Source organism: Lissotriton vulgaris, chromosome 1_1, assembly GCF_964263255.1.
Source record: "Lissotriton vulgaris chromosome 1_1, aLisVul1.2, whole genome shotgun sequence".
Classification (NCBI taxonomy): domain Eukaryota; kingdom Metazoa; phylum Chordata; class Amphibia; order Caudata; family Salamandridae; genus Lissotriton; species Lissotriton vulgaris.
The window spans coordinates 974755307-974769517 of NC_141685.1; the positions used below are offsets into that span (position 1 = coordinate 974755307).

Below are 14211 nucleotides of genomic sequence, written 5' to 3' on the forward strand. Positions count from 1 at the left end.
AGGCTGGAGATAAAAGCTGGGCTGTTGACATACAGGGATTTAAAAATTATGCATCCGGTCTTGAATACCGTGCGTGGTTTAACTGGCTAACTTATTCATCAAGGGGGTGATGTGGCATTTTCTCGGTTTTTGGTAGATCATCCTGGCTGCCTGATTTTGTGCCAATTGTAGCCTGTGGTTGAGGCCATCAGGGAAGCCCAGGTAAATTAAGTTTGAGTAATCCATCTTTGATATCACTAATACAATGATGAGGGCTTCGAAGGTAAGAAATGTACCTATTTGACACACACTGCTCAACTGAAAGCTCAATACAGAAACACTATAGAATCGGCTTCTTCCTTGAAGTTATTGTGATGTGAGTGGCTTTCTTTAACGGGAACTAAGGGGCTGGCAAGGCAGCTCCTGCCAATGTATTGGAACTTTGCCGTACTCCTCCTTCAAACATGACCCAGCCATACAACAAAGTTTTTTAATTAAAAAAAGGTGAATTTCTGATTTAATAATACAAAAAAAATACAATGGCAAGGGAGGCGTTTTTAGTTTTTACTGGCCCTTACCGCCAGGGTTTTCCTTGCAGTGGCGGGCAGTAAAAACAGCTATATGTCCGCCCACCTAAATTGAGCGGGGCGGACAGATAGCCATTACTCAAACAACCCTTACTCTGTCAGGCCATCGCAGACGTTTGGCCACGGAGGAGACAGAGTAGTCTTCACTGTTGTCAAACTGTGGTGTGCCCCGCATCTAAATTCGGTGGGTGGACTTTTATGTTGGCGGTTAAGATAAACCGGTGCAGCAGAATATGCTTATGCTCATGTAAATCGGGCCCGGGGTTATTGACTATTACGCTAAAGAATAAATATGCCACTTCTTATAAGGATCCAGTTCAGTAGTTGTTATCCACATTAGCAATCTCAACATTTTTATTTCCTTCTGAACTTCGGTAAAGGTCAGGATAGCTACACTGTTGCAAGAGGTTTAAAAAGGTAACTTTGGTATCCCTTTATTTTGGGCTCAACTGGTACGTTTAAAAATATTAGAAAAATCGATACCGGTGGATTTTATTTGCCTAAACATCCTGCTTAACGACATGTCAACCATATGAAGTTTGGCCCCTATGGGTCCACGGCTTCCTTCAGGACTCACTTTTAACCCCTAACAATCAGTAGTTCTAGCCTTTCCCCAGTAGTCCAAGTGTGAAATAGGGAAAAGGTCAGAGGATAACATGCTGGCATACTTAGCTGATATGCTACACACAAATGATATTGCCATATGGTTATAATTTTTAGGCCGTCTAGGAGTAGGCAGGGGGCATGCTCTTAAGTCAGACATTTTTTAAGGATGTCATGCTGCAAAAACATCTAAATATTACCACCATCTTCTGTATTGGTATTTTGAAAATTATCTTTTGATCCTCCTACAGCCAATCTTTATCATATCGTCATATTGCTCTATCTACAGAAGTTGAGCCCATCCCAATATTTAGTATACCAGGATGAGACCGAAAGATGACACATGCAACCAACGGAGACAGGGAGGGTCCTTTTACACAATAGGAGGGTACCTGGTAGTTGTAGTCAAACGTATCACACCATTCCTACAGTGCATATGTTTGATATGCCTTAGTGTTAAATACCATACAGTATCCCCCAACTTAACCATACTCTAAATAATGATGTACTGTGTTGATGCTTTGCTCAGAGAACGATGCAATCCCTGTGACATATTTACAAAATATGGATGCAGCATAGGAGTAGGAAAAAGATTACAGGAAGTGTGGTTGGCTAAGATCTTTCACATAATACTAAGCAGCATTATGTGCTGAAAGTACATTGCAAGTGTTCTCATTTTCAAAATGAAGGTTATGGCTTGTGACCTTGCCTAGCGACACGTGCTCCCGCTTGAGACCCTACTCCCCTAATTCACAGCTCTGATTTGTTTGCTCTTAGCTTGTCCAGACTTATCTTGATCTATGACCTCTGACCTGCAGTTTTTTTTAACCAATGCAATTTCTCAGATAAAATCTTTATTCTCTTGAAATCTCATGTAAACCTTAGTCTTGCAATTAAGGGCACCAGTCGGGTTTGTACATACACCTGCTATGCACCGTGCTCAGATTCCCTACTATATTGTTTTGATGTACTTTAGCAAAAAAACAAATAAATAAACAAAATAAAAGTTCGGCTTATTTTTTGAGGATCAACTAAGCAGATTTCTACTTCATCTGGGATCCTGGCAGCCATATTTGAGAGGTTAAACTAGTATCTTATTGCAACCAAAATATTTGTGAACTGAATCTTTTGGACAGGAAAACGTGCAATGTATACTAGTGGCAGTTTTTTTTTTATGTGGTTTCTCTTCTCATCCAAATTTACTCCAATACAGCATCTTAACATTCCTCTAAAATGCTTTGTGGTTTCACAGTGCGGTTTCAGCAGCATGTTAGTGTTCAGCATCTTTACAGAATGGCATGCTGGATTGTATAAAAAAAAACTCAATAAAGATGTGTTAGTGTTCAGCAGACAAGCAGAGGAAGAAAGCTGACGAAAGGTGGGCTGATTGTCTACGTGATGCCTGGAGCACGCATTTCAACCAATCAGGGTGAAAAATTCTCACAATGGGGTAGAAGACACTAAACCACCAGGAGCATGCGTAAGTATAGGAGTTCACCAGGCCGTTCACTTTCAGCAGGCCTTCCTCTGTGTTCCTGATCTGCAATGCGGTGAGGAGAGAACAGGCAGGCTCAACAAATGGCAAGTGGACACTTGAACAGTAAGCAGTGTTCGATCTCCAAGTAGGCGATATTTGTAGAGCACAAACGAGGGTGTCTGACCGTGGGTCATTATAAATGCATAGGATATGTGCAGTGAACACCACTGATCTACCTTGATGTAGTGGATACACACAGTGGACAAACCCTTCTCTATGTAGATGGTATGTGCGTGCACAAACCATTGGTATCTGACCACAGACCATTCTTGCTGCATATGAAACATGCATTGCACAAACCCATGGTGTCTGACCACGGATCATTCTTTCTGTAGAAGAAACATCCAGTGCACAAACACAAAATGTCTTTTTGTGAATCATTCTCCATGTGTAGAAAATATGGATAGTACAGAAACCTATAGTGGATTGTCGCAGGGTTTCCGTTCTCCCACAGAACTGTGCATAGAGATCTAGAACCTGGGTGAGTTAGGGTGACCCAAAACTCACCTTTGTTTCAGAAATCCCCTTACCAAGCTAGCTACAGTGTCTCATCAGTAGTAATTACTTCCCAATGACTTAGACAATCCAGAACATGAACTTAGGGTACCTCAGGTATCGTGGAACACATGAACACTCTTTCGTTATATAATTATTACAAACCGAAACTGGGAGGCAAAGAACACACGTGCAAGTTTGAAATGTTTATTTTTCAATGCAAAGTTCTCAAACGCAGTATCTTGTATAATACCAACATACATATTATAAAGAGCAGAGTTAGCAGCATAGTCACTAATCCATAATAAGCAAAAGGTGATAGCATGTTATGATGCAAAAATCTATAGAATTCTGTATCACCTATATTTCGCGCACCCTAATTAGCCTATTATATTATATCTAAGAAGGTCTCGTTTGGGTTCTAGCAGGGCGGGCCCATACCTCTCATTCTCAGTAGGAGTAGATCACATCAACAGCTACCAGCTCTCTGCATGCGAAGCATCAAGTGTGTTGATTCATTCCCTGTAACTCTATCTTAAACCCGCGTAGAGCCCAATGTTGGCAGCAACATTATTTGTGTTATGTCTAATGTAGTGCGAGGATCAGGCTTTCAGCAACCTTGTGTTAGGTTATGCTTAGAGGGTGCAGTTCTCAGTGTGCAGACAGTTGTACCAAGCACGACTGATATCAGAGCAATAACATATTATTCTCAAATAAATAACATCTTTCGTCTAGGTTGAAAGCTACAATAACAATTAGGTGTCGTGTGCAAACTGAAGCCGAAGGAAAATATGTTGTTTAAACATTTAATAAACTCATGCTAACTTAACACAATATATAGAAACGCAGTAACCATATGACACCCCCCCAATGATCCGAGGACGGTTAAAAAAGGAAGAAAATATAAGCCAATACTATATGAGAGGCAAAACATGAAAGCAGAGTTCAACAGTATTGAGCCAAGCTAAATGTATGTAAATGTATATATGTTTTTAATAATAAAAAAAAATGTATGAACGCCTATAGTGGCCACACAAAATATAAAAATTCGAATCTAAGGCCAACTACAAGTCCACAGGCCTAGAACAAATGAAAGTCGAATGTTCGTAATAAAAAGGCACCATTCAGAATTACTAAAAAGTCACGTGCCATAATAATGAAAGTCTTCAAAGTCACTCATGGATTGAATGAATATGCAAAATAGGTAGCGACAGCTTCCAACATGAAATCACTGTCATCATCCGAAAACTGTTCAGCCATCCAATTAAGCAATGGGAAAGAACATACGTGCTCCTCCAGCACTGAATTCTCTAGCAACATCAGAGGACAACTCAGTGGGTTCTCGAGAATGCTATGTGCCAGAAAGTCATGCGCTGCTGCGGATATGTCCCACTGACCCATTAGTCCATGCATCGCTGCCACGGCCATAACCCTTTCGCCAGAACAAACCAACTCGTGAGCAACTACGGGGCTCATTAGCTGATCAAAATCGACGTCAGGAGAAGTCGGTAAGCAGAGACACAAATCAATGGCCCAGTCGAAATCACAGCTCAGGCAATGAAACACAGGCTGGACACATGTGAAATAGGAAAATCGGAACGATAATCCAAAAGCCGTGCTTAAAGTCACAAGCGGCAAGGAGCCATAGTAATCAAGCATCCGGTTGCGAAACTGCATCAGTAGGGGCTGAGCGTTTCTTTGCGCAGGATGGGCATCCATGTTTTAGAAAGCAAAATATCACCAGAACGCCTGCAGCCAAAGCCAGCAAAACAGGAAATCCGCCAAACAGGCTTGCAAATATAGAATGAAAGAACGCAGGGATATTACCAAATACTTTTTCAAACGTAGTCACGAGACCACTGCTAACCAATTTAAAAAAATGTGCTAGGCCGGTTGTGGAGGAGGCATTGAAGATTTGATGAACCAGCTCGGAGAAATGAAACGGCAAATCAGTATTTAAAAGTGCCTGCACCTTTGTGCGTGTGTTAGCTATGTGAAGGACATAAGTTTCGCGGGCAGAGCTCAGGGCCACTTCTTTTTGAGACAAAAGGGCTCTTATTCGGCTCAAACCATTGAACTCCGTTCTCAAGGTTGGTATTCTTGGCCAAATGGAAACATCCAAATTCCCATGCCTGGGTGGATATAACACGTTCTTGCAACACACCACCCTTTCTGATACAGTAACCACATATGCGATACCGACCATTAACCCACAACACAGTTGGTTATTCAAAAGTAAATAACTACCGTTGGACAATAAAGTGAAGGTGGGAACCATTGCAGGAACCGGTGTCCCCTTCAAAACACAGGCCAAATTAGGCTTGTCCTGATTACAAGAACCATGCAACTGGATGTGTCTGCATATTAGTGAGCGGTCAGGCGACTGTGTACATTCTTCACCATTCAGATTCACTTCATTCCCCTCCTTTAGGCATCTGTATGTGTATGGTAAAGACCATGTCTCATGGAGGAAAGCACTGCCCAATGGTTCATATCGCCCTATAGCTATATATTTCATACAGTTTGTAAATTTATACAGAGCAAAAGGTAAGGTAATAATACCATGGATAAGCCATGTAGCAGCAGTCACCTCAGCCACAGAAAAGGGCAAGGATTCTAATTTTTCAATGTGTAACACAGAAAATGATGCATCTCTCATTGAAAGCATGCGCTGTTTTTCAGTCAAATTAAATGGGGCAAATAGTGATGAGACGTTCATATAACTCCAAGGCACTCGACCAGACTTCAGAGTCTGTAGTGTCCAAGCAAACTGCATCACAGAACGCAATTGATTTTGACCATGATATAACACGGACACTTCATCATGTACAATGTCAACAACAGAAGACACAATATTGTTCAACGTGTAAATTCGGGAAGAAAGCGTGTTAATACTGTTATCGACAACTGCAAGCACTTTTTCTAAATTTGCTTGATCAATAGCTCTCAGGCGCTTAGCAGCCTCAATTTGGGAAACTTTCCAAATTTCATTGTAAATCGCATAAAGCCACCGTTTAGATCTACCTCTAGCTGGGCCTTTTATAAAATCGTTCAAATCCACATTATCATTTAATTGAGACAGATGTAGTTTAACTGCAGCTAATGTGGAATGTTGCAACCAATTCTGACACAGCTTCCCCACAGAATAAGTTGTGACAGTATAATCTTCTTCAAAACGGGGATCAGGTCTGACTTCTGTGAACCCTTCAGCCAAACCCAGAAAACGACGTTGGCAAGAATCAGCACTCCTATGCCACATCAGCCAACCCTTGGAATCCAAACTGGAAACGTTAAAGGATGAATTGTGCAATAGAGCTTGCAACTCATGAATGGACAATTAGTAAAATTACCCCAACCTGAATATTCCTCTAAATCTGGGATGGTCGGTGTACTTAATTTTTTAGAAGTAGCCAATCCAAAGCATGTTGTTTGGAAAATGGATGAATTTAAAAACAACATGTGATTCGGGATGAGACATGCACGGTGCAAAGCCTCAGTGCCTTGTACCTGCCAATCCTTGGTACCCCAAACCGATTTAAGGTCAATTGTTCCTTTCCAAAACTCGTAACCATCTACAGCCAACCTGTCTAGAAAGGACTTCGAATACAGTAATTTTGTATCGGTAAGTCTAACTTTGGACATGGACTTTTGTGTCATTTTGAAATAAAATGACTCAGGATTCGATTGATTAAAGTCTGTGAAATAAGTGTATTTTTTCAGAAACGTATTGGAGCTGCCACCTAATGGAGCAGGGCAATGTTCCCATTGTGTATAATTTACAGCAACCCTCCTTGAATTTGTCTTATGCAAAAAATGATTACCATAATGTTGAAAACAAAACAAATCACCATAATTAATAGAATCTAAATACAGATCCTCAGCATCGAAGGCAGCATAGTATTTCAAATCAGAGAATAATGCTTCTACGGCCTGAATATCCCAATCATCAGAACGTATATTTTGTTTAATCACTTCTCCCATGTTTACTCTAAGCACATTTGGAACATTAATCACTTCAGTGGGCCCATGTATCTGAAACCTAACCGCATCCCACACAATCCCATCAAGGACAGGCCAAGCAGTAATGTTAACTGTATTTAAGTTTCGTTTCAGTCTGTGCGCTGAATGTGAAGAGGAAAGAGGGGCCAATGTTCCATTAAGGTACCGAATTCCTGTTCTTTCTTTAACGTAGTGACCATCGATCAGGCGGAAAAAATAAAACAAAACCAATTGACATAAAAAGGTAAAATGAAAATAGGATCAACCAAATGTATGTCCAAGGGGGAATTAAAAAATGATTTTTAAACAAGGTGGCATATTTTGCAATAGTTGAGGGTTTCTTTGAAGGTTCCGAAACAGAGTCAAAAGAGAATCTGGACTGGTCGGCCAAACGAGTCTGCAAATCAGGCATCGATAAATCAGCAGGATAGGTGTAGTTCAACTCATCAATGTTAGTTACAGGAATAGTATTTAATAAAGGACTGGATATGGCAGGCATCTCGAGGGACACCTCCTGTTCTGCACCAGATGTAATAGCCAGCACAGTGTGCCTCACCATGGAAGGACAGGATACAGCCGGTGTCATGCTATGAAGAATCGGCCACCCTGTGTGTCTTGACATTGTCAATAGAAATAAATCTGTTTTCCTTACGACCTGGAAGTGGCGGTAAAATGACTGTTCTTGTGCCCTTCACTCCAAGAACTCGAACCGGTGCACGATATGAGGGACCAAACTCTTTCTTGTTATCGATCTTCTCTCGAATCAGTTCTCCAACTTGGGGTAGCCAGCCAACTACCGGGATCTGCAGCGCATCATCCGATGTGGAGGGCAAATGTTCCTTTGCAAGACTGTCTCTGGTCTTTTGTAGATTCTGTAAAACATTGCAATGTTCATCTACGTCAAAGGCCGTGGCCTGGGCCTTGCAGTCTAGCCCATCGAGGTCAGGGACATACATCTTGATACCAAAGAGCATTTCGTATGGGTCCGCCCACCCAGAGACCTTCTAGGGAGATTATTAAGCGCACGCTGCACGCCATTGAGGTGGGACAGCCAGTTTCTGCCAGTGCCTATAACTCGAGCTGTCAAAGATTGCTTTAAGTCGCGGTTCATTCGTTCAACTACACTATTGCCCTCGGGCCTGTAGGGACTCGAAAACTTGACTTGGACCCCCAACGAAACCATAGCATCCTTATACGCCTTAGAGGCGAAAGCCGGACCCTGATCCGAATGGAAGGTACCACAGGCAAAAATTCCCACAAAGACTCGCAAATCCTTAATGACAGTCCGTGAATCAGCGCTCCGATGTGGCCATACCCACACAAAGCGTGTGCATGAATCAACTGCTACTAAGATGTATTTGTATGCAGTATCAGAAGAAAATGGACCGCAGTGATCCAAATAAACGCATCCAAGCGGTTTATTCGAGATGTACAACTGTGTCTGAGGCGGACGAGCAGAAGACTAAGGTTTAATCTGCTGGCAAATGTCACATTGAAGGACATAATCGCGCGTCTGTTTGTACAGTCCCCGCCACCAGAACCTTTGTTGTAGCTGAGTTACAGTGGCTGAGACGCCCGCATGCGCAGACGCCACACCTTCATGAGCCGCTGTAATCAAAGTAGCCCTGCGATCCGAGTTGGGAACTAGACGTTCGCCAACATCAGGAATTTTCACATAAGGAACCTTATCAGGACTTAAGTGGTACGTGTATTTAGAAGGGAACCCCGCAGGATATTTACCTCCCTTCTCTGTTGCAGCAACAGCTGCCAAGATGTCATTATCTATTTTGCTTTTGGACCTCGTGACTGCTGCAACTAAGTATTTTGATACCGCTGACTTCGCTGCTTCATCAGCAAGCGAATTACCAACAGCGTGGACCCCCACACGCTGATGGCCGAGAGTATGAAACACAAACACGAGTGGCAACTTCTCTTTAAGTTCCGCCACTCGGACCCAGATCATTTTATGTTTTATTGTGCTACCTTTGGAATCACGAAACTCATTCTGAATCCAAAAGAACAAGTTTTCATTGTAAGACTGGACACAGTAGTAAGAGTCACTTACGATCAAAGTCGTCACACTTGGATCTGCGTACTCCAATGCGAGCATCAGAGCACGAAGCTCAGCTAATTGTGCGGTGCAGTCTCCAAGCGTCTGCGTGTGCACGACACTGGACTTGAACTCGTCGTTCACCATGGCACCGACCACAATGGCACATGCGGAAACGTAGGCATGTTTAGAGCCATGCGCAACCTGCGCCGAACCATCAGTGTAAATGATGCAATGGAAATCCTCCAACGGCCGCATTGCTAAAGGAGCAGGATGAACAAATTCATACTGTAAATACTCCTGCGACCGTAAAGTGGCGTCAAAAATAAACGTGACATCCTGGGACGTTAAGGATGCAGCCCATTGAATCCACCGAGGGTGCAAAGCTTTGGAATTAGGTACACTGGCTTTCGTAACCGCCTCTAAGGCAGGACACAGGGTAACAACCAACATGCGCTTTCCTTGTGACAGGGCACGTTCCTTAAGAATTGCCATCTGCACAGCCGTTAAAACTTTCTCCACAGTGGAAAAACGCAATTCAGCCGAAGTGTACAAGTGTGACTTGTAAGCAATAGGTACTGTATCTCCTTCATTAAAAGTCAGGTACGTGAAACCCACCGCGCCAGGGGTAATTCTTATCACCAGGTTGGTCTGGTTATCACGAGTCTGTAAGTATTCAGAAGCGAGCAAATCAGCCTGCAAAGATTGCAGAATGGCTGAATGCTCAGGCAGCCAGCATGATTTGGAAAAAGATGGTTGTATCAAAGCATTTAAAGGCTTGATACGCTGGGCATATTCCGGAATGTAAGTCCTCCCGAAATTCAAGAAGCCCAGTAGAGATTGTAATTTTTTCAGCGTTGTCGGAGAGCGCAATTGTGCGCATTTCTCCAGGAAGTGAGGTGCTAACCCTTTTCCCTCGTTGTTAAGCTCGTAACCGAGAAACAACACTGTGTACTCTGCAATGTGCGACTTTGCAAAGTTAAACTTGTAACCAATGTCTGCAAAGTTACAAATTATGCTATTTACTCGACACAGATGCTCCCAAAGATCGTCGTCTGTGAGATAAATGTCATCCACATACGAACAAGCAACCGGGTCGATGCCCTCCAGAAGAGAGACAATGCGGGTGGAGAATACTCCAGGACTGTTCTTATAGCCCATTGGGAGACGCCAAAACATTTTTTTTGCACACCGCCGCATGTAAAACTGGTCCATTGGTAACTTAGACCGTCTAATCTATGTGCATAAAAACCATTGGAAATGTCGAGAGTGGTTTTGAACCGTTTACGCTCAAGACTATTCACTAAAGCAGAGCCATGAGTATTCTGTACTGCGCAGTTACGGCAATGCGAGTTTAAATGCCTATAATCCAAAACCAAACGATAAGAGCCATCCGGCTTGTTTACAGTAAAAAGGGGGTTATTCATCGGTGACACACACGTTTCAATTACACCTGGATATTCCAATTGTTCAAGGAGAGCCGCGACTGAAGCTTTGGCTTCACGCCGTATGGGATATTGAGGTTGAGGCTGCGGCTGAGACCGTAACGGAATCTCATGGCTTGGAGACAATTTATCCCAGCCACACTGATTGCGGTACACAGCCGGCGCAAGCGCCAGAGCCCACTCTTCTGCAAAATGCAGCGCTTCCACTCTCGATACAGTGTGCGCGAAACTGGGTAGGATTACCTCCTCCCCTCGCGGAGCTGCGAGAACAAAAGGTGGGGGCCAGTCAGCCTCCGAAAGCAAAATGTCATACGTAGACGAGAGATTTTCCCAAAATACCCCTTTTACAGTTCGCTGCATGTCACCTTCAATTAACAGGACAATTTCAAAAAGACGTTCAGGGGGAGCAACATGCGTATCAGCAGTTTCAATCACAACATAAGTATCAGTCGCTGTCACCTTCAACAGTGGACGGAGGGCCTCTCTCACTATGGTAATCTCTGCCGCGCTGTCCAGCAAGGTCAGAGCCCACGTCAGATTCCGAAGCCGCGTTCTCACTATCTGGGGCATAACGATGCGCTGTCAGGGCAGCGACTTTCTTCGTGGCAAACTGTGGTCTCTTGGGCGTAGCGCCTTCCTGCTGCTCTCCACCGTTACGCGGGCGGGGCTGACCACGTCCTTGCTGGCCACCCCGGCCCCTGCCGCCCCCTCCACCACCGGTTGACGGAGCCGATGAGTCCTGAAGGGAACGAGGAGAGCGTTGGTCAGAAGCCTGAAACCTCTCAGGCGATTTAATCATCGCGCGGTCGCGCAAATCATAAACACGATCCGACTGCGCAGGCAACGGAGACACAGGAGCAGAAACCTGTGTTTGTTGTTGTTGTTGCTTACCCTGATTCTGCTTTTTAGGCCAATTCTGTTTTTTGGACTTAGGTTGACCACTAGTTTCCGAAGACTGACCCTGGGGCTGCTTTTTCTCTTTATCAGGAAAAGCCTTAAGCACCTTTGCATTGCGGCCAACCGTTATATAAGCAGCCACAATGATCCTTGCCAACTGACGGGGTCTCTCGGCCTCGGGAATCAACGCCAAAGCGTTAGCAACCTGAAAGTTCACTGCATCTCCCTTGACATTTGCAAGGATCAGATCGCAAACTACATCAAAGGAGCCAAACAGGCGCATACCCAATTCGACCGCCGACTCAGGTCCGTGTTCATCCTGAACCCGTTTAAGGACTGCACCCAGATTGGTCACAGACGGGGTGCCGTAGCACCTCGAATAGACCGCTGCAAAAGTCTTACCCTAGGTCTCACAGTCAACAAGCTCAGGTGCCAAATCTTTCGGTAAACTTAGTGTAAGAATCCGGTGTTTATCACCGGGATTTGTATTAGGAAACACAGCTTCCAGCTGGCCGAATTTCTCTGCAAGCCAGAACGGAAAATCATCCTTGTCCTGCGGCTTTTTGCCCATCACGGAATTCACCATGACAGGATTGATTTTCAAACCAGCCTGTTCTGCACGAAGCTGTGCACCCCTAGGGGCTACGTCTTGAACATTACGGCTAGTGTAATGAGCAAGCGCTCTAATCACTGCCACTGCGACTTCATGAAGTTGCCGCAGATCAGCCACGTTGCAAGTGGCGCGATTAGGGTGAGGAGTGAATCCAGCCAAAGCGGGCCAAGGTGTGCCCGGAATGGACAAAGGACCCAACCTCGGAGCGGTTAAAGCGTGCGGTAGGGCGCCACCAAACCAAACTTCATGCTGCCAAGCATCAATAGGAACCTCCAGTGCCCTGTACGGAGCATACGCAGCCGGTACAGCCGTAGCAGTGTAGGAATGGAAAACGCCTGAATTAGCGTTCACCGCCGGAAATGTCACCCACGAATAAAATAGTTCGTACGGGTAAGCATGTTCCGCACTCACCACTAGAACTACAGCCAAGCCTTCAACAGGGATATTATAAGCCCGCAAGTGGTCACGCACCGCAATGCGACTATGCTGCGGGATGTCCACGGCTTGTGCCATGATAGCACAGGAAGATGAAAAAAACAAAGATTACTTTGTAGCACAACTGGGTAGTAATTCAAAGAAACCGTTTTAGATAAAATCAAGCTTGAAAAGACCTATTTCAAAAATAGGTAGGTTTCCAACATCACCGTTTTCCGGAAACGGGAATGAAGGGGTTAAGGTTTGAATGATATACTACTCGAGTGTCATGATATAAGGCCAGCAACGTATGGGCGCCATGTCGCAGGGTTTCCGTTCTCCCACAGAACTGTGCATAGAGATCTAGAACCTGGGTGAGTTAGGGTGACCCAAAACTCACCTTTGTTTCAGAAATCCCCTTACCAAGCTAGCTACAGTGTCTCATCGGTAGTAATTACTTCCCAATGACTTAGACAATCCAGAACATGAACTTAGGGTACCTCAGGTATCGTGGAACACATGAACACTCTTTCGTTATATAATCATTACAAACCGAAACTGGGAGGCAAAGAACACACGTGCAAGTTTGAAATGTTTATTTTTCAATGCAAAGTTCTCAAACGCAGTATCTTGTATAATACCAACATACATATTATAAAGAGCAGAGTTAGCAGCATAGTCACTAATCCATAATAAGCAAAAGGTGATAGCATGTTATGATGCAAAAATCTATAGAATTCTGTATCACCTATATTTCGCGCACCCTAATTAGCCTATTATATTATATCTAAGAAGGTCTCGTTTGGGTTCTAGCAGGGCGGGCCCATACCTCTAATTCTCAGTAGGAGTAGATCACATCAACAGCTACCAGCTCTCTGCATGCGAAGCATCAAGTGTGTTGATTCATTCCCTGTAACTCTATCTTAAACCCGCGTAGAGCCCAATGTTGGCAGCAACATTATTTGTGTTATGTCTAATGTAGTGCGAGGATCAGGCTTTCAGCAACCTTGTGTTAGGTTATTCTTAGAGGGTGCAGTTCTCAGTGTGCAGACAGTTGTACCAAGCACGACTGATATCAGAGCAATAACATATTATTCTCAAATAAATAACATCTTTCGTCTAGGTTGAAAGCTACAATAACAATTAGGTGTCGTGTGCAAACTGAAGCCGAAGGAAAATATGTCGTTTAAACATTTAATAAACTCATGCTAACTTAACACAATATATAGAAACGCAGTAACCATATGACAGGATGACCTAGGAACTTCTCTATGTAGATGATATGGACAGTGCAGCCAGCTACCCCAGGTGTCTGATCACAGAATAAAGTGGAATACTTGTGATTGTACTATCAGAACAAGGAACTCCATGTAGGTCAGAGAAAAAGAGACACAAGCTCATCAAAAATCAGTGTGTTGCACCACTGCAAGTTCGACTGGAAATGAAACCGCACATAAGAAGTGAAATTGGCAACAGATTCTCTGCCAATAAATGGATATACGATAGAAGAGTAACCGCCCTTGTGTAGGTCCTCGAGAAGGCTGATCCTGTAATACTGCACAGATAAAAGTGCTGAAGATGATGATCCATCT

The 14211-nt window shown here is 43.8% G+C and overlaps 1 protein-coding gene across 10 annotated transcripts in view; it reads right to left on the reverse strand.

Moving 5' to 3' along the window:
- The window catches only part of CYP4F22 (cytochrome P450 family 4 subfamily F member 22), a 295859-nt gene that overhangs the window by 87636 nt on the left and 194012 nt on the right, over positions 1 to 14211 (reverse strand). For 2 of the 10 annotated variants that reach the window (XM_086960296.1, XM_086960255.1), the window contains exon 3: positions 2565 to 2709. The exons of the other annotated variants lie outside the window; for them this stretch is intronic. In XM_086960296.1, coding sequence (XP_086816422.1) covers positions 2565 to 2709 — 145 coding nt within the window. The remainder of the gene's footprint in view (positions 1 to 2564; positions 2710 to 14211) is intronic. 10 annotated transcript variants of the gene reach the window in all.